The 27,073-nt window shown below is 45.9% G+C and overlaps 1 protein-coding gene and 1 non-coding gene across 3 annotated transcripts in view; both read right to left on the bottom strand.

The window, feature by feature from the left end:
- Nucleotides 1–27,073, bottom strand: part of ANKS6 (ankyrin repeat and sterile alpha motif domain containing 6) — a 153,432-nt gene that overhangs the window by 89,008 nt on the left and 37,351 nt on the right. For both annotated transcript variants that reach the window (XM_088442303.1, XM_088442302.1), the window contains exons 4-7: nt 23,146–23,350; nt 21,589–21,695; nt 18,265–18,410; nt 7,618–7,822 (exon numbers count right to left, since the gene is read on the bottom strand). In XM_088442303.1, coding sequence (XP_088298429.1) covers nt 7,618–7,822; nt 18,265–18,410; nt 21,589–21,695; nt 23,146–23,350 — 663 coding nt within the window. The remainder of the gene's footprint in view (nt 1–7,617; nt 7,823–18,264; nt 18,411–21,588; nt 21,696–23,145; nt 23,351–27,073) is intronic.
- Nucleotides 11,849–12,039, bottom strand: LOC148511380 (U2 spliceosomal RNA). Its single transcript, XR_015868744.1, has one exon. It is a non-coding gene; the product is annotated as a U2 spliceosomal RNA (small nuclear RNA).

Below are 27,073 nucleotides of genomic sequence, written 5' to 3'. Positions count from 1 at the left end.
TGTAGTGGCTAGTATCTATCAATAGTGGTCCAAGGAAGGCCAACCGGTGAACTGGCAACAGGATCTTGGTCGCCCAAGGCTCACTGATGCGCTTGGGAAGTAAAGGCTGATCCTTGTCACACAGATCTACTGTAGCACAAATAGCCGACACCGCTGATCACAATCATTAAGCATCCGTAGGTGGCCCCTGTGCTGTCCACCAGGGGGTAGTAATGCCTTCCAAGGGGTATTCCCGATACACACGTGACACCGTAGATCGAGGAATGTTGAATGTACGCACAACTTCAAAAATGGAATGTCCCATCCGTCGGGCACCCACTATCATGCCCTGTTCAAACGCCAATACTTCACGTCGCCTTGCCATGAGCTGCCTAGCCAGTGTTCAAACTGATTCACGAGATGTTAGATAACAACTGATTCAGGACTAGGCAGTTCAAAGATGTCACAGTACGGTGACACCACCTACCAATACTTTTACATACTGCCATCCCAGGGGTCTACAACCCGTGGCCCGTGGAGCTGTTCCCAATGGCTTGCCGATGGTGTGCAGGCACACCCTAATATCACCCCCTCCAGGTCCGTTTCAGTTAGTGTATGGCGGACAGCAGTGAGCGATGTATTTGTTTTGGCAGACAATGAGAGTCAGACAGACTCTCATTGGCTGCTGCACCCTCGGCCGGAGCTGGAACTCACTCATGAGCTCCACCTTCCGCCTCCGGCAGTGGCTTAAGGGAGAGAAGTCATGACATCTCTCCCATAATATAGAGCTGGCCAGGAGGACAGAGGAGCGGCGTGTGCAGGAGCAGGGATTCAGGGAAGTGTTTTTTTTGTCCTATATATGTATGGGGCACTGGCACTGCATAGGGGGGACTACTACTGGGGGTATTGCATAGGGGGGGGACCACTACTGGGGGCACTGCATAAGGGGGACTACTACTGGGGGCTTGGCATAATGAGGACCACTACTGGGGCACTGCAGAGGGGGCAGCTATGGGACATAATTGTTTGAGGATGGGGGCAACTATCTGACATAATTAATGGAGGAGGATGGACAGTTATGGGGCATAATTATATTTGTGGGAGGAGGGGGGCCGATCTGAGACATAATTAAAATTGTAGAAGGGGGCAGTTATGGGACATAATTGTGTGAGGAGGGGGCAGAGTCTAAATACCGCAGTATAGCTTAGTGGTCCTCGGGCTTCGATGAATTTTTTATGTGGCCCACACTGTCTTAAAGTTTGAAGACCCCTGTACTATCCCATGACTTTTGGCATTATATACATATACACACACAAGGGTGTTTCAGAAAGTACAGCCGTTTTTTTTTTTTTAAAACAGAGAACCTTTGTCTATTTCTCTACATAATCACCTCCTTCATATAATAATTTTTCATATCTGTCCACAAACGTTACAATCCCCTAGTTTTACTTAACTGCCTCCAATCCATTGAAACAGTCGTTGATGTCAAGCTTCAACTCATCATGACTTCCAATATGTTTTCCACTCATGAACTCTTTGGGCTTAGTAAAAAGGTGAAAATCTGTTGGAGCAAGGTCCGAACTATAAGGGTGAATGATCGAAAACTTCCCACCCAAAGCTGTGACAAGAGATGGGAGTCCCCAGTCTATCTTCGCCATGCAAGTTTGTTCGTCCATTAGTAAACATTTCACACAACTTTCTCACATCACCATAAAACCTGCTTTAATTAACGATAATGTTTGGCATGTCTCACTTTCTGCACATTCAAGAATCGATAACACTCCTCACTTCACAGCCAGAGGATTTTATATTGTAGGGTTCATTTTAACAATGCACGACATTGCCAAACACAACAAGAACAGCACGGTTATGGAGACCGCTGTACTATGAATCAGAGAGGGTGAATGATCTGAGCAGCGGGAATGCGCAAAATGGTGGTTTACTTTCTGGATTACATACATATACAGTTAGGTCCATATACATTTGAACACTTGAAAGTAGACAAAAATCACTACTAGAAACTCCTGGCGCTTTGTAAATAAAGGTTTTAAAACATGGATGAATGCAGTCTATTGTGCTGCAAGTCAGATATGTATACAGAGCGCTAAAGGTGTCCTGTGTCTATTTATAATAGCTCAGTGGCAGTGCATACATAAATAGGACTGGGCGGCAATACCAGAAAACATTGGACGGGGCTGGAAAAACAAAGAAACAACCTGTAACAATGAATGAAAAAAGGCACTTCCTGTGAAAAAACAACTCTTTAATCAATATAAACAAAAATGGCAGAAGCTCAGTTGCAATTTGACACATTAGCATAATCATAAATAAAATGTTCATTTTTAATACTTTGTCAAGAATCCTTTGCAAAAAGATAACCATTGGTGGAAATGCTAGTTTTCATTCTTTGTTATGCTTAGCCAGGCCTTTACTGCAGATGTCTTCAGCTATTGTTTGTGTGTCTTTGTGCCTTTAGTTTTGGCTTCAGCAAGTGAAATGTATGCTCGATCGGGTTGAGATCAGTTGATTGACTCGGCCATTGCAGAAAATTCCATTTCTTTGCCTTAAAAAACTCCTGGGTTGCTTTCACAGTATGTTTGGGTCATTATCCATCTATACTGTGAATCGCCGTCCAATCAACTTTGCTGAATTTGTCTGAATCTGAGCAGACAGTATATCCCAATACACTTCAGAATTCATCTGGTTGCTCCTGTCTTCTGTCGCATCATCAGTAAACACTAGTGGCCCGGGGCGTGGCCAGGACGGGCATGGTGTAGGAGGTTAGCTTCATAGCTCTCCGGCCCTTATATCCGTAGTCCAATATCCTGAGACTCCCACTCATGAGTTGACAGTGGTATCTGCTGGGTTACTTACCCCTCCATGTCCTAAAGCTATTCTGGAGTCCCTGAGGCTGACTGCTGCTGAGTACTGGGAGCTGTTTGTTCTCCTATGTCACAACTCTGGTGACGGCCGCCATCTTGGATTTCTATTCTGGCTAATCCTGAATCCACCACAGACTCTACAGTGTCTACTGGTTCCAATCCTGATTATATAAGGTGGTGGGAGTCAATGCTGTGGACTGCTGCAATTCTGCTGGCTTGCTATTACTATTAAGACACTGGATCATATAATCAATGTAATCGACATTGATTAGTTCTGTCTGGTGCTTATATCTGCAAGCACCTAGTATTCCTGTCCTGAGAATCTCTGTGATTACAGAGATCTAATTGCCTGGACTGCAACTGAAAATAGGGAGAATCATCTAGGATCTGTGCTGTCTAATCTGGTAATCCTTTGGATTTCTGGTCCTGTACAAGGGAAGTTCTATGTGTGTCTGAAGATCCTTCTACCTGCTCTGTCTGCTTTCCTGGGGTGGATGCATTTATGATATTCCTGCTGATATAACTTTCCTGTGATTTCTGACTGTCTCTGCCTTGCTGATATTAGCTGCTGGGCTGTGTGGTATTTTTTGTGCAGTGGGACATATAAAGCTCCCAGTGATATATCTATATATACTGCACTGCAAATCCTGGTTCATATCGCCTGAAGTCCTGCACTACCATCTGTCCATTATGGATCATCTCCTCAAAGCTGTTACTGATTCTGGAGCAAGGCTGGCGGCTCAAGTGATGAGATTCCAAGAAGATTTATCTTTATGTTGTAGTTTATCCCAAGATGTGGCTCGGTGTACTGAAATGGAGACTCATGTTCTCATTTTGGAAGGAGGTGATACACCTGTTACTGATCGGCCGATCTCCTTTAAGTCTCAGAAAGTGGCATATTGGATACCCTCTGCTGCACTTGATGGCTGCTCCGATGATGTTTCGTCTCCTTCATTTTCAAGTTCTGGAAATCTAAATACGCCTGTTCAAATCCGATCTTTGGACTTATCTTCTTCACTCCCTGTGCATATATTCAAATTTGAGGAATCCTCAGTTGTTGGGTTCTCTGAATCTAAACCAATTGTTGCTAAAATCTGTTCTCCTTTCCTATCTACTTTGATGAAGATCGGAGACTTGTTATCAGAGACTTTTCTATTCTATATTTATTCACAAGAGGTTGAGACCTGGCCTGATTAATACTTTAGAATCTACAATATTGTTTTGCTTCACTATTGAAACTTTATATGTCTGTTTCTCTGTTTGGAGGGAGAGGAGGGGGGAGAGGAAAGGAAATATTTTTCTATTAATGTATAATCAAAGTGGTTGAATTTATATGCCTATATCTGTACATCCTGACTTTCTGCTACATTATATTCTGTGTGGGGTTTATGTTTTAATATTTTCTAATGTGTGGGAGTAACCATATATTGTCTAGGCCGGAGAGCTAGGCCATGCCTATGGTCATTAGTTTTTTGCCTTGCTTTAAATGTGGCCTTAATATTTTCTTTTTATTTTTGTTGCTCATTTTTCGTCCTTAATATTTATGTAAATTTACCATCCGATATTGAAGAGTAGAGGGGTTAGGTTTTGCAAGTAGATTAGAATAGCATAGTGACAGATATCCTGGAGGCCAGGAGAGCCGTATCCATAGCTGCCTCATCCTAAGTAGGAAGCTGCATCCCTAATGTGAGATACATAGAAGAGTTGCTCCCTTGAAGCATCAGGGGGAAGTGTTTCTTCTAGGGCTTCTGCCCAACTCTCAATGGCCTTCGCCACCCAGGCCGTAGGCCTAGCAGGACGAGTAATAGCCCCTGTAAGAGAGTAAATAGATTTATGACTAGCTTCTATATGTCTATCTGTAGTCTCCTTCAAGGAGGTAGCAGTATGAATGGTGAAAAATGCCACGTTGCCCAAACGAGTTACACGAGAATCCACCGCCGGGGGAACTTCCCATTTAGTGCAATCAAATAGCTGAAAGTGGGTAAAAGGAACTGAACAGGTTTGGAATTTGAAACCTTTTACCAGGCATATTCCATGCTTTACTCATGTGATCAGATAACTGGTCTGATTGAGGGAACTCTGGTAAAACTACATTTTGTCGTTTTAAAAGTGCAATCATTTTCTTAGGAGCGGGTTTATCCTCTTCTATTTGTAAAATGGATTTTACAGCTGAGAAGAGCAGGTATATCTAGTTTAGAGGGCGGCTCCTCTTCTCCGGAGACGGAGCCAGAGTGAGAGAGGACTGCGTCTTCTGCCTCCCTATATGATATGTCAGAATCGGAAACCTGGGTGGACTGGGAGGATAACAGAGCCCGTTTAGAGGGTTTAGTAGGTAAAGGCTTTTCCCTTTGTAGCATTTGCTGCAAGGCTGTAGAGGTAGTAGCCACACTCTGTACTGAGGTAGACAGCACGTCTACCCATGGGGGAGGCAAAGGATTGCAGGGAGTACCTGCTGTAGCCATCCCACAGGGGGAGCCACTACGGGGACCGCTTTCTGTTCTGTAATTTTTGCCAGCATCTGTGAAAAGGCAGCCCAGGGTGGGTCCTGAGGGAGAGACACTGGGGCTGATGGACGTGGGGCTGTGTACAATTAGTGCAAAGCCCATCCTAAATGAAGTCCTCTGGGGCTAAGCCCGCTGAGCAGGAGTTACAGGACAACAGACTAGGGGCAAGATCTTGAGGCTGTTTGTTATTCTTTCCTCTGCCAGCCATAGTAATGATACAGTGCAGTGAACACCCTGCAGTATGTGAAATATGGCACAATGTAGTGTGCAGTCATGCTATATGACCCAATATAAAATGCAACAGCGCTATATATTATTATTATTGTTTATTTATATAGAGCCACAAGTGTTCTGCAGCGCCTTACAAAATATATAAACACATAGGTTGATTTACAGTGACTTTCAGTACAGTACAGTACAATACAAAACACTACAGGACATGGATAATATACATTGCTTCATTCGCAACCATATCACCCAGATAAGCAACAATGCAAAGCATCCAAGTGTTAGGTGCCCTGGTAGAGAGTCAGAAGTAGATGAAGGTAGAGTAAGGAGAAGCACAAGAGGGTAGAGGGCCCTGCACATATATATGGTACAATGTAGTATGCAACAGCGCTATATATGGCATCATGTAGTATGCAACAGCGCTATATATGGCACAAGGTAATGTGCAACAGCACTACGTATGACACCAGGGAGCATGCAACCGCATTAGATACGGCACAATGTAGTGTGTAACGCGGTATGAAGTATGTGATAGCCCTCGCAAGTGTGAGGTACAATGACCATCCATACCTTAGTATCACAGGGTATAGCAGAAGAAAGGGATAGATAGAACTGACATTACATGTCTGCAATGGGCACTATTAACTACACAGACCGCAGCTGGTAGAATATAGCGCTGTATTACCTGGCCCTTGGGAGAGGTATACAGGGAGACTGGACCCAGCGATTCCCGGAGACAGCTTGCCTAAAATGGCTGCCGCGCGTCTCTGAGGGTGTTGGAGGGTGAGGGAAGAGCAGCACAGGGAACACCAGGACCGCAGTGGAATGGCGCCCTGAGCTGGGGGAGGGGCTGCAGAGAAGGCGCCATATTCCCTGGCTGACGTTAACCACCGGGCCTTAATAATATGCCTCTGCGCCAGTATGTTAATGCTCCAGTGGTCTAGTGGAGTAGTGGACGAACCAGTGTCCACATCAGCGCCTCCGGTCTGTCTCCTGAGACCGGAGGCAAGACTGCACTAATACGTGGGTCCCCGCGAACGGGGTTCCGCCTTACCTGTCCCCTGGATTCCGGGCTGCAGTCTGGGGGTCCGGGGAGCCTGCTAACCAGTTCCCCTCGGATCCCCGCCGGAAGTACCTAGCGCAGGCTTGGTGTCACGACACCACGGAGGGGTAATGGGGTGGCAGCACAGACATCCGGAGGACAGTCTGGTGTTGCTCACCATTCTGGTAGAAATAAAAAGCTTGGATTGATAAGGCAGTCCCATGTTATAATGGTGGTCCAGCTCCTTGCCGGACACCAACGAAACTGAAGTGCCCTCAGGCTGTGGGCGGGGTTTAGGAGGAAGGACTGGAGCAACCTGGGATTGAAAAGCTTTGCTGTTGGCATCTGGTCCTCCAGGTCCCACCTACACCACAATGTCTTCTTGTGGAGTCCTATGGACCCTGAAGAAGAAATAGATTTAACTATTTAGCCTCCCTACTTCATAACCCATCTACCAGTGTCTCCAAATAGGAAGAAAGAGGATTTTTTTTCTTCAAAACTATTAAAGTCATCAAGGTATTCATTCCCTCTCATTATTTTTTAGATCAAGAAATCAAGCATGGTTGTGCAAATAACTGGATTACTGCATACTGTAGCTCAATAATATTTTGCAGGTTGAGCTTTTAAATCATTGTTCTATATCTAACTATCTTTCACTAATACCGATGAGTAACTAACCATATCTGCTATTTAGACTTTGCATGTTCGGTTTGTAATTGTGGCAGTCCTCCATGAAGGCAACATAAGAGAACCAAAATGACCATTAGATCTACCATTGTTTTGCTGTCTTCTGCTATTTTTCTATTAGCTGTGTGCGGGCTGGCTTCATATACTGTCGGGATGGATTGTGCATGTATATTTGACTTGATTAAGGATGCTCAAGTTACCACCCCCCATGTGGCTAAAAGCAATCCATAAATGCCAAAATGGACATCTTCTATTGAGCAACAAGTGAAATACTGTGTTACATGCATCGCCTCACCGCTGTCTGTGGTAGATGATGTCCAGGCTGTAGTGGAGTCTGGTCTTCGTGGGTTGTCCATCTGTGAAGGTGTTCGCATCATTGAATCAAGAGACGCACTAGCATTTTCAGTCAAAGGTACAAGACGGTTGGCAGAGAACCCATGCCTCAGAGTCTGGGTCAGTTTAAGCTTGCGGAAACGATTAGACATCCGATTCCACCATGACTGTGAACAGAGCAGCAGATAAATAATAGCAAAATGCACACATTTATATTTAAATCATCTTAATTATATTCATTAGAAAGCACTATCATATTTGATAGCTATGCAAAAGCGGCGATATAAAACAGACATTTGGGGCAAAATGTACTAAACGGCGGTTTGATGGTGGTTTCTATTCTATTCTAAACCCCGGCGGTTTGGTGGCGGTTTCTATTCTATTCTAAACCCCGGGGGTTTGGTGACGGTTTTGCAGCAGTTTCTAAATGACAGCCCTGTTCTATTCTAAAATGTGTTTTGACTGTGGTTTGGCGGCGGTTTTGCTATCTGCAGATTTACTAAGGCCAAAACCGTTGCAAAACTGCCATCAAAACACATTTTAGAATAGAATAGAACAGGGCTGTCATTTAGAAACCACTGCAAAACAGCCACCAAACCCCAGGGGTTTAGAACAGAATAGAACCCACCACCAAACCGCCGGGGTTTAGAATAAAATAGAAACCGCCGTCAAACCGCCGCTTAGTAAATTTTGCCCATACTGTATGTTGGTTTTGATAAGAGGAACAAATGAGTCAATGGGCAAAATGTACTAGGCAACAGGTTTTAAACCCCGACGGTTTGATGGCGGGTTTTATTCTGTTCTAAACCCCGTGGGTTTGGTGGCAGTTTTGCAGCGGTTTCTAAAGGACAGCCCTGTTCTATTATTTTCTAAAATGTGTTTTGACTGCAGTTTTGCTATCTGCAGATTTACTAAGGCCAAAACGGATGCAAAACTGCCATCAAAACACATTTTAGAATACAATAGAACAGGGCTGTCATTTAGAAACCGCTGCAAAACCGCCAGCAAACCCCCGGGGTTTAGAACAGAATAAAACCCGCCATCAAACCGTCGGGGTTTAGAACCCGCCGCTTAGTAAATTTTGCCCAATGTGCCTACTCATTACAACAACCAGTTAAAAGAACACTGATCACAACACGTTCAGCATGAAAATATGACCAGATAAAACAGTCAGCAGCGGTGGTAATACAATCCAACGCATTCTGCATTGTGAGGAATAATGAAGCTACGCTGCTGCCACTCTTTCCTGGATGTAATAATACATTTTCTGTCTAATTGATGAAGAGGTAATGCCATTAATCCTATGATATTTTACTTATTTGGTTATACTGCTGGTACCAGTCTAATGTGATGTATTTTAGCATAGTGCGACGACCTGGGGTAATTAACTCTGTAGAGGGATCAGCGGTGCAGTGTCTAGATGCACAATAAGGGTCCACATACAGCTTTCAGGTTCAATAAATAAAATGGAGCTTTACTTTCAGCATTCAGGAACAAAAATAAGAAAAACCTAGACCCCATTCAGGGCACCACCTTTGACCCCTAACTAACTAAGCTAGTCTTCAAACATAACGCAATCTCTTGTAGTCCTGTCTCTCATATGTATAGTCAGGGCCGCCTGGCTTGGCTTCCACAAAGTCTCTATTGGTCCTCCTTGCCCCCTGCAAGTATGGACACTGGCCTCCTGGCCTGCAACTTGGCTGCTATAGCATCACACAAACAAACTATCAGAGATTGGTGGTCATCCATGCCTCGCAGGTCTGGATACTGGCCTCCTGGCCCCCAGGCACACTGGGTTTTACAGCTGCCACAGTCCCACTTAGACGGTCTCCTCTGGCAGCCTGACTGGTCTGTGTTCTCAGCCTCACCTGGGCTCTGTACAAAAGGCAGCCCTTAGGTGTGGTCACACCTCCCTTTTCTTCCCGGTGTGGGTGGATCCCTCCAGCACCCTACAGAATCTAAGGCTCACTATCACCATCTATCTTCACATTGCCAAACACAACTGTATAATGTGTTTTCCATGTCTCATAATGGACAGGCACTTAACAGATGCTTATCTATATAAAGCTTCAAGAATTTGAATTTATTGCAGATTTCTCTTAGTTTTTAAATATGCTGTGTGGGTTGGAGCAGCGAGACATGTTATTTGATTATTTATTATGGATGTGCTCTCACTTATATTTATGTCCTGATAATGGTGTTCAGCACCAAAATATTGAATTAAATTATGTCTATTATACTTACTATACAATATATTGCTGTTCTTTGTTGAAGGGACTGAAGGTTTGCGTTCTTGATAAATTGTATGTATGCAGTGTGTATTTAGCTTTCTTTACTTTTATATTGCAAGTAAGAGGACTGAAAACTAGGGCGGGCATGCAAACATTGGGGGTGGGTTGGAGCATTTTTTCTGCATCTGTGCATGACACCTTTGCCAAATGCCCCCATGTCACACAGAGTGGTTTAATGTAATCATATTTCACTTGTGTTATCCTTTAAATTGTATTTTTACTGGTCCTTGCCCCACAATAATGATGTACCGTATATCTTGTAAAAATGACTGATTCTAGCTAGCACTGGGAAACAGAGCTTATACTAATTTAAACAGTTCCTGAGCAGAATGCTCAATAGCTGTTAGGTTATCAAAGCAGTGATTTTATCCTTATGCTGTCAGACACTAGAGTATTTTAACTGAACGTAGCAAGGCATTCAGTGGTAAAAGTGCATTTCGTGTTCTGAAAAAAAAAAATAAATACTCCATTTACTTTCTTATTATTGTCATTTAAAAAAACAAATAAAAACATTGACAGACGTCAATATATGCCACCTTTTTTTTTTGGTCAAACTTTAGTAATAGAGTAATGCTGTGTACACACTGGCAGATACATTGGCCGATCAACTGATTGGCCAATATATCGTGTGCCCGTCGGCCAGTGTGTACCAGCCATATGTCTGAACGCCGTCGTTCACAGACATATCGCGTCGGCTCTGCTGCACAGCCAATTCCAAATATATCTGCAGATATATTGGGGCATCGTGCTGTGTGTACGGGCGGTCAGACGACCGCCCATACACTTGCAGCAGGGGCCACGGGGAGAGGGGCGTGACGCGACTCTCAACCAATGGGACCCGTGGCCAGATGACAGTTGTTCAGTCTGTATGAACAACCATCATCTACAGATATATTTCTGATGTATACACAGCTTAAGCCTCTTGTCAAACTGTAAAACAACAGTGCCACCTGCAGGCTAAGAGAAGGTACTATCCACACTGAAGATGAACAGTATAAAATAGGATTTCAGTACTCACCGATATATCCCTTTCTCCTATTCTATATGGTACACTGGAGCATATACACTGGGGTGGATGAGTAGAGGGTACAGACAGGTGGATGAGTAGAGAAGAACTGTAAGAATTCCTTAGAACTGAAATTGGCTCCTCCCCCTCTATACCCCACCGAGCTCAGTTAAGATTAAGGAGGAACCAACAAGGAAAAAAGGTTCAAGAACCTAATCAGCAACAAAACTGCAACAACAATATGCAGTAGAGAACGCAATGCATTTGCAACCGTCTAAAAAGTACTACAGAAAAAAAAGCGCTGGGAGGGCATCCAGTGTCCCCTATGGAATGGGAGAAAGGGATTTATCGGTAAGTACCAAAATCCTATTTTCTCCTTCATCCACTAGGGTATACTGGAGCATATACAATGGGCGCGTCCCAAAGCAAATCTCCCTTGTGGAAAGTGCTGAGAATCTGCAGAATCCCAGGACCTACCAAGACTGGTCAAAAGAAGACAAAAAAGTAAATCACAACAGGAAGAGAATCGACACATGCTGGGTGAAGCAGAGAAGAAATAGGAACCTGCATCACTCAAAAGAAGGTTGAAACTTGTCCACCAAATGACTACGACTAGTCCTCTGGGAGAATCCCCTTAAAAACAAAGGACCGAGCAGACGTAGAGCAAAGAGAGGAACAAAACCTCCACACTAGGCAGACCAAGAGAATCCTACTGCAGTACAGAATGAGGGGAAAATGACCAAGATTGCGACCGGATCCACTTGAAAAGGATTCCGGAGCACCGGTTAACCCCGAGAAGAACCCTAAAGAGCACTCACAAGGAATGAGTGTGCATACCCTGTACACAAAAATCCTACAACCATTGAAGACAGTGAAAATATAATCCTCTGAGTCACAGGATTTGCACCTGTCCTGGAAGTACTGCAATACCAGGTCAAGGCGTGGAGTGGACAGAGCAAGCTCTTCTTCCATCTACCTGTTGTAAAATTCCATTTAATATATGGTCCCCAAATAGGGGGCGTATCAGATATTAAACTGAAAAGAACAGATACTACACTTGATCTTAGCCAAAAGGCCAAGAAGCGAACAAACAATGGTAGAGATGTCTAGATTGTCATCCAATCCCAGTGGAAGGAAGAAAATCCAAGAGAAAAAACAGCTGGTCCGTAGGAAAGTCCCATAAGACTGGAGCATAACTGCCTATAGAGTGTGAAACCTGGTTACAAAAGAAAACTGAAAAAGCAGTAATTTGCCTCTAGAAGAATAAAACTCCCCTTCGAAAAATAGCATAAGTTTCCGCCTGGAGACAAGGAACAAGAAGAAACAAACCTGTCTCCTCCCCAAGCTTCAATCCAAGAGACCCTGGTGCCTCAGGGGCATATCTGCAATAACCACACCATTATGGAAACTGTAATAAAGCAAGGGATAACAGAAAACCTGTTGTACAAGTTTCAGCCCACTAGTAGCGGCAGAGGTCATCTGCACAAACCACCAAAATCGGAGAATCAAACTGCACCAGGCAAGCCAGAGTCAACAAGATAACTATCTCGGAGTTGTAAGATAAAACCGAGAGCCCATGCTACTGGATCTCAATGAGAGGAAGCAGACAATTTAGCGTTTTTCAGCTAGGATCACTAGCACACTCATAAGAGGAGGAGTTAATCCCTCGTCCGCAAAGGGGACCAAGAACAGGATAAGACCATGCTAAGAACCAAGAACTGAGAGTCGGGAACAATAGGACAAAACCCGAAGGGCACCACAAAGCGTAACCAGGGAATTGGGCATTATGAAGTAAATAAAAGAAAAATTTACATATTTGATGGCCGAGAAGAGGTGAGTTAATGTAGCAACTTACTACACAGCTGACCACCACTTTCCCATAGCTCAGTCTGAAAAAGGAAAGTGGAGGGCATCAACAACAGGCGCCACCTGGAGCAGCCCCGCAAGCTACCCCCTGCTCTGGGAAGAGCGTATCACCGCCTGTCTAACTAGTTAGGTAGTGAGAACCCTTGGAGCAACTTCCGAAGAGAAAACTACAGGATGAACCCTGACAGTTCCCTGAATACCAACATTAAAAACAGGAACTGGTGACTCCAGTACTGCTGGCAGAATCGTACAACAGACACATGTAAAGGAGTTTTTATTTTTTAGAATGTTGGTAGGAGCTACAAATGCACAGTGCATGTCAGACAACGCATATCGTTCCCAGTCGGAGGTAACAAACGACCATGGTAGAAATAAACCAACATACCTGCAAAGTTGGATGGGACCAATGACCCGAAGAAATAATATGCGGTCGATAGTGAATATAACTCCAATGAGGTTTAGAGGACTACCTATAGGAAGTCATAGTGACGCCAGAGCTGGACAAAGATACCTCTCCCCCAAAGGAGAGAGAGTCAGAAGACCTTGATAGAGAGAAGACCCCTAAGGATCTTCCCCAAACCGGGGAAGTCACCGATGTAATAGACTTTATACACTCAAAAGAGAGCACAGATGAACTGAAGAGAAATAGCGAACCTGTGACCCCTTGAAAGGGAACTCTGTTAAGAGTGTAGTTCAGAAAAAAGTAGTCTTACCTGCAATCAACCATGGGCCACCTGGTCGTTCTGTAGGGTTGTACTGACCCGTGATCCATGTTGCAGACGTCGGCCCCTAAAGCAACATTTCTCTGTGAGCCATCTGACATAACCTCCATATCTTGGTCTTTAGACTGGAACAGCGGGAGACATAGAACACCCTGTGTAGAAACTAGCAGAGGTGTTAGTAGAGATCTGTATGATCACCCCAAGGACCGCACTGTATGATCCACAATGAGAACAGCACAAACTAGAATCTCCTGTACACATGTGGGAGGAGAAAACCACTAAGTCCAAGGGAACTGGGCTAGGAGATAACCCAACTAAACAGCCCAGTAACCAGAGAGTGCTTCCCTTGAGATGAACATATCTACTGTAAATAAGACATGCATGTAAAAACATATATACATACACCTAAGTTGTTTAGACTGCGCAAACAGAGAGACCAACTATTACCATGTAACAAATTATATGTAGTCCCCTCTACAAGGAGTCTATCGTAAGCGATGCTAGACGAACTCCTAATATGTTCCAGTTTAAAGGATACTGTGACTTGTTCATAGGTAACCATGAAAACACAGAGGGGACCAGCAGTCTCTTCGCTCTAGTAATTCCACACGATATACTGATCCCCCCCGAAGGAGGGAAGTGCCATATATATACATACATACATACACACTATTAAGGGGTCTAAATGGATTGTCATTTGAGACTATTGGTGTGGGTCTTGAACCCTAGTCTTTTGCAGATGTATTCCATTGTCAATCCACTAGGCTACAGTGGCTGATATAGATAACCTATGCACTATTTTGGAATGTGGCCAGAATCCGGAGAACCAGGAGGAAGACCACGGAAACACAGGGAGAATATATAAACTCCACACAGTTAGGACCATAATGGGAATTGAACCCAATACCTCAGTCTAGTGAGGCCGTAATGCTAACCATTAAACCAGCTGTGCGGTCATGTTTAAATCGACACCACTTGGATTTTGCTATGTGTACTGTGAGCTGGCCCGCCAGGTCCCATTCTAGATACATTCTAATAAAGATCCTTCACATAGTTACAGTATCATCACACCTATGTGCCATCCTTAAAATATGGGGGCTGATCCTCGCAGTATACAGTAATAGCTAAGATACGAACTTATAACCTTCATGCTTTGTGGTCAGTTACCTTGCCGATGGAGTCTGCTACTCCACATAATGCCCCCTCCCTAAAATAGTGGAAACCCCTAATGTAGTGGGGACCCTTGTCAATAATAAAAAAAGTGGTGAATTGCATAGAACCCCAGACCACAGGCATAAACCTATTGCTGTGAGGCAGAAATGTTAACTACAGGGTAACTGCTGGAAGAGGAGCAACCACAGCAGTATCTACTTGTAAATTCTGAGGTGACAGGGATCTGAACCTGTGTCACCTGAACACGTTCACCTCCTTACAGGCTGAGCCATGGGATATTTTACTATTTCAATTAAGAGTTCAAAATAAAAAATGTAGATGAAAACGTGTAGCGACAGCTACTATATGTCCCAGTGGCATCACAGTAGGGGTGCGTGCAAACATGGAAGGAGTCTTGTGGATGAGGAATACAGGGCTGTAGAGCTGGATTAAGCCGCTGCAACGCTATTCAGGGTAATACGGGAAAGCGGCATTGCCTGCACCACCTAAGAAGCATATGATAATGAGCACCATCATGTAGAGGCTGGCGCTGCGTTAAGCACCTGACCTGACTGGGGTTCAAACTCGGGTCATGTTATGAATGGAGCTGGAGTTTGCTGACTGAGTCACAGACCAGACAGACCCTTATTGTTTGGTCTCTCTCATACCTAAACAGCTTGGATCTGTAAGCTGCTAGCGAGCGTAGGACAAGATTAAGGCGAGCCAAGTGGCCCACGCTGCATGTACAACATGAGGCCCGGGGACTTTACTGAGCTAGGCCCCGCCACCAGTCCCGGTACTAGCGTTCCCCATAGTGTTCTAGGCATGTGACCCCTTAGCTCAGGGCTCGACAAATCCCAGGGGCAAGGTCGCCATGGCGACTGAAACTTTAGTCCTAGTGACCAGATTTTACATGAGCCAGGTACTGTGTAAAATAAAGCTAATTAAAAAAAAAAGTACAAATCTTTCCTATTGGTGGTTAGAATACTGCAGGCTTATCACAAGGAGGAATGCAAGCCCACCATAATTAGTCACTGTGGCACCTTCCTTCTATCCATGGGCGGTGGATCATTACCGGCGTGAAGGTAGAGATTGACCGCTGAAGCTGCAGCCAGGCAGTGTAGAGAAGTGTGACCGCCGAGAGCTTAATTATTACCTGCGCTGAAGAGGAGTGTGATCCCGAGGAGCTGAAGATCTGCCAGCAGCAGAGGAAGACCGTGACCACCAGGGGCGTGACAGCCAGGAAGCAGCATCACTACCGGTGCGGGGTGAACAGTTAACGTTGGGAGCCGCAACACTGCCAGTGAGGAGGAGTGTGTTCACAGGGGTGCTGAATCATTACCGGCGTTGAGGAGGACAGTGACCATGCAGAGCTGCATTACTATCGGTATGGAGCACAGTGATCTTCGGTTAGCTGAAGCAGATGAAGATAGTGACCACAAGGGAGCTGCAGCACGGTTGATTGGAGTGGAAGAAAGTGTTCTCCAGGGAGCTGTACAAAGTTGGTGAGTATGTGGTTTCATTACAATGACCTCCCACTATAGTATTGTTATTAATTTAGAGGTACTCCTGTGTGGCACACTGAATTGGGGGCATTTGTGTTTAAGGAACTCATGTGTGGCACTTGTGCTTGGGTCTCTACTGTGTGCAGAACTGAAAGGAGGGCACTACTGTGTGCTCATAATATGAATTTGGGGCATACTGTGTGGCATAATATAAATTTGGGATATACTGGGTGGGATGCATGACACATCGCATTCGGGATGTGATGCATACCACCACCCTTCACATGCATGCTGGCGTTAATTACGCCGGTATGCATGAACAAAATCACAAAGGACAGCTCTGTCGGTAAGAGCTGTCCTTTGCGAATGAGAGACCTCTGGGTCACAGCATGCGCAGAATGACACACGCGCCATGGGGATGCTGGGAGGGATCTGATTGGTTCCGTCTCACAGCATTCTCCGAATAGAAGCCCATTGGCGTCTATAGGGTCTCTGCATCCAAGCCCCAGAATGCATTGAATTGCGGGGCTTGGTGCATATGCAAAATCCAATCAAAGGGGTGGTCTATACCAGTTGTCATATATTTTGTTCATTGTCGATGGTCTGGCTCCTAAACATTTAAGCTGACTCCTAGATTTATTAGGCTCCTTAGCTTATTAAGCAGAAAGGGAAGCCTGACAGGGGACTGCCCGGATCCATGAACGGCGCTGAGAATGTGTCAGCACAGCGCTGCCTGTCATGGAAGCATATGGGACGCAGCGATTTCCTCTGCCCTGAAACCCTCTCGTCTGAACCCAGAGTTACCCCGATGCCTCTAAGCCCCGCCTCCGTTATCCAGTCAGTCCATGCGCTAGCGCTGGCTGGTAATGAGAACTGCTATGCTATAGCAATAGCAGCCATTACTTAAGCTGCCGGCCCATATAGGATGTTAAATGGCAGGACCACGCTGTCCTGTCAGCACTGCTTGCTATGATATGCAGGGCGCGGAGATTTCCTAAGAGTGACAGTCGTGGCTGTCATACTAAATGTCGCTCCATCCCATCATTAATTAGGAGGGGGAAATCTGACCAGGGACGAAGCGATGAGCCTGAGACACGGATGCTGGCTGCCGAAGGCCACTGTGGGTCTCGACAGCAGCTCCGACACTGCCACATTAGAACACTGGCAGGTGGAATAGGAGCTTGTATGTGTGACAGCCGCGCAGCACGTGCTGTCACTCAGCCCAGCGTTTTTGCCCACCAATCCAGTTAGTCAGGAGCGGTGGAATATAGTTACAGACTGCTGCGGCCAGGTTGCTGGGCTGGGGGGGGGGGGGGCAAATGAGGAACCCTGGACACAAACCGGTTTCAGTTATGGCTTGTCCTCACGGAGTCCGATGACTCACCGTGAAAGGCCCCCCCCTCAGGGTCACCGGACACAGGCTGCAGTAGCCATGGCGGTGACCTTCCCGGCAGCTCCCTTGTAGCAGGCAGACTGCCACAGTAAGCAGCCTGCCTGTCCTCACATGTAAAATAAAATAAAAGGCTTGAGACAGCCCCAAGAAACATTCGGCTCTCTTGGGCACTTAATCTAAACTGGGCTCGGAGGAATATAGAGGGGGAGGAGCCAACTTCAATTCTAAGGAATTCTTAGTGCCGGCTGTACTCATCCACCCGTCTATACCCTCTACTCATCCACACCAGTGTATATGCTCCAGTGTCCCCTAGTGGACGAAGGAGAAATATAGTGTAATGAATATTCATGTAACTATTCGTGACACTATTTCAGAGACGCAGTAAAATACAATTCTATCTATGTAGTCAGATGTGACCTGACACTGCTGTTACAATTAAGTAAATATCCTGGCCAGTGCGGAGAAACATTTGATTGTTGATAATTTAAGCATCATATGGATATTTCATAATATATTGCTGACTTAACCATGGAAATGAATATCTAAAAAGATCAGTTAACGAAAGCTGAAATGCAGAACTCTTTCAGTGAGCAATATGAAAATGGTGCAAAATACTAATTTTTAAGAACATAAATAATGACATCAATACATTCTGTGTACATGTTTAACACAACCTTTAATCCAGCTTTGTCGTCAGGTGGAAGTGGGAAGTTATAAGATGGTTTGCTCTTGGAATTGAGAAAGGATTTAGTCTTTTGTTTTGACTTTTCTTTGTCCACCTGCAAACAGACAGATGCCAGTAGTCGAACCAGCTCAGTGTCTACCAGGAGAGAAAACAAGACAAAACCTTAATATGCTTCATTCATATGCCCAGAAAATAGTTTTTATTTAGCATAACATAATATTGATGAATAGAGATCACACATATACAGAGGTTGCTCACAGGCAGTGTCCACTGCTCTCCATCTCCGGAAGAGGAAAGTGGTCTTCAACACCTTATGATTTTCTGTATATGTCTCTGCTCCTCCAGGTACTTGGAGGACTTTACCATGTCAGTAGTTCCAGCCATGGAACAGAAATTTTATATTTAGTTTTACTATTTAATATCATTGCTATCAAAAATGGCAGAAGACATATAAAAAGATTATCTAGCTGTACAATTAAAAACTTATTACTGATAAGGCATTAGCTATACTGGAAACTTACATATGATTGGTGAATTAACTAAAAAGTCCTCTACAACAGCATAGTCTCATCTGGAGGTAGCACTTTTATTGTAACGGATAGAGGTGGCCCTGTCAAAGCGATGAGTTTAAAGTTATAGCTGAAAATAACCCACAGCACCCAAATGTAGTAGACAGGGAGGGTGTTCTCTACAACAACCGCTGATCTCGCAAGTGCGGGTTAACTCAGGAGACATTCTATATAGGACAGGAATAGAATGTTAGAAAGTGCCTGGAAGAGTCAAAAACTATCCATGTTCTGGTCATCCATTGCCAGAGACCATCAAATTGACCTAGACTGCCCTTTTTTGGTATTTTCTTTTAGTTTTGTTTTATTATAAATAAAAAAAACACTAATAATTAAATTAGCCACTAAATGAAAAATTGTTCCAATATAAAAAAAAATGTTGCGACTATACAAATACACACAGTATGTAGCCATTATGTCGACATAGTCGTTATGTCTACATTCACAATGTGAACATGGACAATGTCAACATTGTGAATGTTGACAGTCACAATGACAAAATTACAGGTTTAGGGTTAGGCTGCAGTTAGTGTTAGGGTTTTAACAGTAGAAATTATATACAGTATGATATATGCACAATGTCGACATTATGACCATATGGACATACAGATGTGTCCACATACAGCTTACTTCGCTTCGCGAATAAGACGCATTTGAAGGTAAAAAGTCACAAGAAAAGATGCTCGGTGCTACAGAGACGCATGGCGCTCACACGTTATGTTTAATCGACTTGGGGACAGAAGCAAGATGTATGTGGACATCTGTATAATGGATACAGGGTGTGTGGTGCATTCGGTCCCTGGACAGACGGAATGGGTATGAAATACCGCCGGCCGCATGCCGACAGGAGCAGAGTGCGGCAGCCCGACAGGAGCACAGTGCGAAGCAGCGGAAGCCCCGACAGCGCTGGAAACCCCGATCGTGGATAGGTAAGTATCCACTAACCTAACCTTACCACCCTAACCCTCCTTAGGGGTGCCTAACCCTAACTTCCCCCCCAAGTGCCTAACCCTAATCCCCCCTCTAAGTGCCTAACCCTAACCACCCCCTTCCCGGCTGCCTAAACCTAAGTCCCCCGGGGGGGTGCCTAACCCTAAGTCCCCCCCGGGGGTACCTAACCCTAACCCTCGCTCCCCCTAGCCTAACCCTAACCCTCCCGGGGGGGTGCCTAACCCTAAGTCCCCCCCGGGAGCCCTAAACCTAACCCTCCCCCCCGCAGCTGTCCGCTCGCGGCGCCCGGCATCACTACAATCGTGATGCCGGGCGCCGGTCTCCCGGCATCGTGGAAATGCGGGCGTCTACATCGCCCGGCATTTCACCCTTGCCGGGATATGACAGTCAGGAAGCCGGCTGCCGGTATTTAGGCAGTCGGCTTCCCGATTTCTTCCCGGACAGACAGACCCTAATGTGCCTTTACCAGGTCTCACCTTATTTAATCTGCTGACACCACCATCTTCTGGGTGATACCTTCAGAAAGATGGCGCTGGCACATGTACTAGTAAAGACTTTCGCACTGTGCCAGGCGTTAATACCCGAGTTTATGAAATTTAAGATTGAAATCCCTAGACTATTATTCAATAGTGTTCAAATAAGTCAGTAAATAAATATCCTGATCACAACTCAAATATGGGCCTAATTGGTTCTGATAAGATCCAAATAATTTGACTGTAAATTGTATGAAATGTACAGTATACAGTGTTTGATCATCATTTGTGCTCACAGTGAAACCACACCCCCAGTAATCCGGGTGCATCTGTTCCTGTTATTTGCAGGGGGAGAGAGGAGCATTTGCTACCTATGAGTTGGTCACATCTCACATTTACATTGAACTCTGCACAAGCAGCCAAAGACATTTTTTTCCAGGATGGATTTTACATTTTTGCTTATTTGCAAACGTATAGTCCAACTCTGGATCAGGTCCAAGATATAGTGTTCACTTTAGCTCTGGCGGCAGGCAGGGCGCTGGAGCCAGAAAGGGCAACTTTGTGCGCGCGTGCGTCCGAAAAGGGGGCGTGGCCATAAAAGGGGGTGTGTCTATAAGATGCATCCCCTTTATCGTCATACTTGGGGGCGTGCCCGGCACTTACGGACACGCCGGGCAGCCCCCAAACGCTGCAGAAAGGGAGAATAGATGCCGGGTCACCGCACATTTCTCCTCCCGCGGGACGCTGCGTCCCGCGGGTGAAGACGGCACCCGCAGGCTGTGAGGGCAGGGCGCTTTTTGCCCTCCTTCTGGAGGGCAGGGTGCTTTTTGCCCTCCAGAAGGAGGGCAGGGTGCCGCGCCCTGCTAAAACAGCCTAGCGGGAATGCTAAAGATATATTCATGTACACCATACACCTACCTACTATCTCCCTTTCTTACCCTAGTAACTCTACAAACCTGTATACTCTAACCCAGTGATTCCCAACCTCAGTTCTCAAAGCACACTAACAGTACTGGTTTTAGTGATATCCATGCTTGAGCACAGATGGTTAAATCAAAATAACTGAGGTACTAATTAAGTCACCTGTGCTCAAGTATGGCTATCCTTAAAACCTGGACTGGTAGTGTGCCTTGAGGATCGTGGTTGGGAACCACTGCTCTAACCAATTGGGCCCTAGATATGCAATCCTAGCAAAGCTAGTATAATTGATTGAGATACACTTTACACAGTGTTAATCAGTCTAAAGTACAATTCTCACAATCTGAATAGGATCATGGGGTGAATATCATAAAGCAAGCATTACTAGAGGATAAAGTTGCAAACCTGGATCATTGAGCAGCATTACCAAGTCAAATGCTGTATAGCCATTTTTTGCACGCAGGTTAACATCAGCTCCTTCACTTAATAGGTAAATCACAATTTCTTTATTTCTAAACAAGGAAAAAACAAATGTTTACATAATTTTCAAGTTATTTTGTTTTAAATAGAGAAAATATATCCCTATAAATATATCACTACTAACGGGACCTGGGTCACCTCAGTCTGCCCCCGCTCTGTCCGGCCCCGTCCTTCTATCTTTGCTAGTCAGCCCCCCACTCTGACTACTGCTTATTCCATCCTTTCCCCTGTTCCCATACTTATCCTGTTTCTGGCCAGGTTATCCTCTATTGCGGTGCTAAGTCTGTCCCTTCTCCCTCGCAGTGGGAGCCGTTGGACGGGCGGCAAGTGCACCAGCACACACTGTGCATGCATGCATGAGACGGGACAGATGTAAGCAAATTATTTTATTACCCACAGTGTTAAACAGTTGCTAAACTATAAACATATCCAGAAAGAAAAAAAACATTATTACCTAAGATTTACCTTTCGCTGAACAGCCCTTCAGATATGAGACTACCTTCATTTACTCAGCAAGATGAGATTTATACTTGTACAGGTTTTTAAAAAATTTATAATTCTCCTTTATCCTAGAGAATATAGAAATCAATGATGGGGTATTAACTCCATGAAAAGGATGTAGGGCACTTGGACTAAAACATGTCTCTAGTTTACACCACCTTTCTGTGCAGAGCCCAGGCTGTTCTTCTTTAAAGTATTTTACACCTGCCCTACTTGTAAATAAAAACTCCTACTTTTGACATGGTATCAGGGGATGTTTAGTTTCGTAGAAGGCAAGAAACAGCTGTTTGGGAGCAACACACAGCCACTAATATGCCACCTTCTATTAAACTAACCATCACTTCCCCTTCTTACAGTTCTGACGCTGAGCTACACCGGGAGCAGAACTTGGCATTTGCATAAAGGGATTGTGTATAAACTCTTTAAGTGCCATATGCACAGTATAGAATTGTTTTATGCTAAACAAGAACTTTATTTCTACATAGTTGGCTCTGTCTTTTTATTTTGTCAGTCAGGACTCTCTGCTTGACACACAGATAAAGATATTAAGAATAAAGAGAACAATGACCAGGAGAGGAATTTTTAAAGCTCATCTCCCTCATCTATGTGTCCTAACTTATACAGTGGATGAAGAAAGAACATACGTTAGTCAGTGACCCAACAGCACAGATTAATTTAGCGGGTGAGAATACTGACCATTCAGGGGCCAGTGACCAGTGAGCTTTTCTTCTGCTTACTACATTCATCAAGTCTGCAGCAGTCGCTAAACATGAAGTTGCTACACATGTAATGGTCAGCCATGAAACGTGGATGCCATCTAGATAATCAGGTACATTTTCTTGTTTTATACTTCAGCCCCACATACATTGTATTCACACAACAAATAAATGGATGGAGAGGACCTATAAAAATCTCTCCCAATAAATGACATTTACACTACATACTGCAAATGATTACATCTGTTTAATGTTATTAACCTACCCATGATAGGTGGCTTGCATTAGGGCTGTCCAGGCATGGACACTGTCCTGTTTGTTTATATCTGCGTTCTTATCAACCAGAAGACGCACTACTTCTAGTTTCCCAGTAACGGCAGCTATCATTAGTGGAGATGCTCCATCTGCATTAACAGCATTGACTTGGTTAGGATCCTCATCTACAATCTCTTTAACCAGCAACAGGTTCCCTACAAATACAGAACAATATACACATTAATGAAATACAGAACAAGATATACATACACATTTATAGAAATAACAAATTGCATATATCTACTTATACAACATGGCCACAAACAAATAAGAATGCAAAAGGATTATCTGCCCACTGCACTAGATACTAAGGCTCATCCCACACCTCCAGTATAGTTTTCTGATGGAATGTCATATAGGTAATAAAACAAGAGAGAAAAATATGAGATATGGTAAGAACTTACCCTTGTTATCTCTATTTCTACGAAGTCCATAGGGTTCCACAGGATACCTTGGGGTATAGGTGTGACGTCAGTCGCCGGGCACCATAGAGTTAAGCTTTTCAGCCTCCCAGGATGCACTAGGGTCCCCCTCCTATACCCCGCCCCCGAACCAAGGCACCGCAGTTAGTTATCAAGCCATAGGCTGGAGGAGGAGAAGGAAGAGAGAGAAAAAAGATCTGGACACATACAAGAATCACATTCTCACCAGAGGGAGACGGAAACCCGGTGACCAGAGCAAAGCGCATCTGCAGCACAGGTGCGACAGGGCGGGAGTCCTGTGGAACCCTATGGACTTCGTAGAAATAGAGATAACAAGGGTAAGTTCTTACCATATCTCATATTTTCTACTTCAGGGTCCATAGGGTATCCACAGGATACCTTGGGGATGTCCCAAAGCAGTATCCTTTAAGGGTGGGGACGCTCCTGTGCAGAAAGGAGAATCCGCCGCCCGAAGGAAGCATCCTGAGAGGCGAAGGTGTCAAACCTGTAATAACCTCACGAAGGTATGGACAGAAGACCACGTAGCAGCCTTGCAGATCTGGACTGCAGAGGCACCACGTCGAGCTGCCCACGAAGGACCAACAGACCTAGTGGAATGAGCCTTCACAGAAGGAGGAACCGGCAGGCCTTCATGAAGATAAGCTTCAGAAATAGCCATACGGATCCAGGCTGCCAAAGTTTGCTTTGAAGCAGGCCAACCCTTTTTACGGAAGCCATAGAGGACAAACAAAGCGTCCGACTTCCTAAACGAAGAAGTGCGGTCAACATAAGTCCTTAAGGCCCGCACAACATCCAAAGAGGCCTCAGCCACGGAAAGACCCGGTGAGTTAAAGGCCGGAACAACGATTTCCTCGTTAACATGAAACTGGGAAACAACTTTGGGAAGAAACTCGGGCCGAGTGCGGAGCACTGCCCTGTTCCCATGAAAAACCAAGAAAGGGGGTCTACAAGAAAGAGCCCCTAAATCAGAAACACGTCTGGCCGAAGCAATACCCAGAAGGAAAACAGTCTTAGCTGTTAGCCATTTAAGATCCACTGAGCTCAGTGGTTCAAACGGCGGTCCTTGGAGAGCCCTCAGGACCACAGCCAAATCCCAAGGCGCCACAGGTGGAACAAAGGGCGGCTGAATGCGGAGAACACCTTGCATAAAGGTGCGCACATCCGGGATTGTAGCAATCCTACGGTGAAACCAGACAGATAGGGCCGAAACCTGTACCTTCAAAGAAGCAAGGCGAAGCCCATGATCTAGTCCCGCTTGCAGGAAGGCGATAATCCGAGACAGACGAAACTCCCGCGGTGCATAACCTCTCGGCCGACACCACTGGAAGAACGTATGCCACACGCGATGGTATATCCTCGTGGAAGACGGTTTCCGAGCTCGCAACATGGTACGCACCACAGAGCTGGAAAACCCCCGGGACCTCAGCATGGCCGTCTCAGCAGCCACGCCGTCAAAGACAGCCGAGTCAGGTCCGGGTGAAGACAAGGACCCTGAGACAGAAGGTCCGGTCGTAGCGGCAACCGCAGAGGACTGTCCACGGACAGACCCTGAAGGTCTGAGAACCAGTGCCGTCTGGGCCATGCGGGAGCTATCAACAGGAGCGTCCCTCCTTCTGTTTGAATTTCCGGATTACCCGTGGAAGAAGGGAGACCGGAGGGAACAGGTATGCGAACCGGAACGTCCACCGGACGGACAGAGCATCCACCAGAGACGCCCCTTCGTCTCTTGTGCGAGACCCGTACACCGGCAACTTGTTGTTGTGCCGGGACGCCATGAGGTCGATCTCTGGAAGACCCCACCTGTCCACCAGCAGTTGAAAAACGTCCGGGTGCAGGGACCATTCCCCCGGATGAACGTCCTGGCGACTTAGAAAGTCCGCCTCCCAATTTAGCACTCCCGGGATAAAGACCGCTGATATGGCCGGAAGATTGCGCTCCGCCCAAACCAGGATCCGAGAGACCTCTACGAGAGCCGCCCGACTTCGGGTTCCTCCTTGCCTGTTTATGTAGGCCACGGTGGTAGCGTTGTCCGACTGGACCTGCACCGGGTGACCCTGGAGAAACCGATGTGCCTGCTGGAGAGCATTGAAGACCGCACGGAGTTCCAAGATATTGATTGGAAGCTCCGCTTCTGTTGGCGTCCACCTGCCCTGGAACAAGTGTGGACCCGAAACCGCTCCCCAGCCCCGAAGACTGGTGTCCGTTGTCAACAGGACCCAATTTGGAACCCAGAACGGACGTCCCTTGTTGAGGTGAGTCGTCTGTAACCACCAAGCAAGGGACAGGCGAACCTCCGGGGTGAGCACAATCGTCTGGGACTTCAGAGACTGAGTGAAACTGGGCGAATTCCACCATGTCGAACACCGACACCATGGAGCCCAGTAACCTCATCGCCGAGTGTAGGGACACCCGGCGGCTGTGCAGACAACTGCGCACCCTTGACTGTAAAGCAGAGATCTTGTCCTCCGTCACGAAGATCCTCTGCTGTCCCGAGTCCAATAAGGCACCCAGATGCAGAATCCTCCGAGACGGGATTAGAGTGGACTTCTGCCAGTTGATTAGCCAGCCGTGCCATTGCAGCAGTGCAATGGTCAGGTCCAAGTGGCGTAACAGGAGCTCTGGAGATCCTGCCACCAATAACAGGTCGTCGAAGTACGGCAACATGTGGACTCCCTGCAGCCGCAGAGAAGCCGCCATGACCGCCATCACCTTGGTGAAAACCCGTGGTGCTGTCGCCAGGCCAAAAGGTAACGCCCGAAACTGGAAGTGGTCGCTGCGGATTGCAAACCTGAGGAACTGTTGATGGCGCAAAAGAATAGGGACCTGCAGGTAAGCGTCCTGTATGTCCAATGACACCATGTAGTCCCCAGGTTCCAGCGCCAGAATGATGGACCGTATGGTCTCCATCCGAAACTTCGGAACCCGCAAAGACTTGTTGAGTGCTTTGAGGTTGAGAATCGGACGATACGACCCATTGGGTTTCTGTACCAAAAAAAGATTTGAATAGAAACCCTGGCCCCTCTGGGAGAATGGAACAGGCACTATAACTCCAGCCTGGAGCATAGTGTGCAATACCTTCCGCAGCTCCATAGCCTTGTTCCGGTCTGATGGTAGACCCGTGGTGAAGAATCGCGCCGGGGGTCTGTGCCGGAAGGAGAGGGCGTACCCGTGAGAGACCACCTCTAGAACCCAAGTGTCTGTCGTAGTGGCCGACCAACACTGGGCGAACTGCAGCAGGCGACCTCCCACCCTGGGATCCCCCAAAGGGAGGCCCGCACCGTCAGGCCGCAGGCTTGTCATCTGGCTTGGGGGCTGGACGTCTGGTACTCCATGCCTGCTTCCGGGGCTTGGCCGATTTCTTAGGGCCAGCCTGTCGAGGAAACGACTGTGGTTTGGGCCTGCCCTGGGCCCTAGATGACCGAAAGGACGATGGTC

This window comes from Taudactylus pleione, unplaced genomic scaffold, assembly GCF_031769625.1.
Source record: "Taudactylus pleione unplaced genomic scaffold, aTauple2 ptg000309l, whole genome shotgun sequence".
NCBI lineage: Eukaryota > Metazoa > Chordata > Amphibia > Anura > Myobatrachidae > Taudactylus > Taudactylus pleione.
The sequence above is the reverse complement of the archived record's forward strand: the minus strand, read 5'-3'. Positions and strand labels throughout refer to the sequence as shown.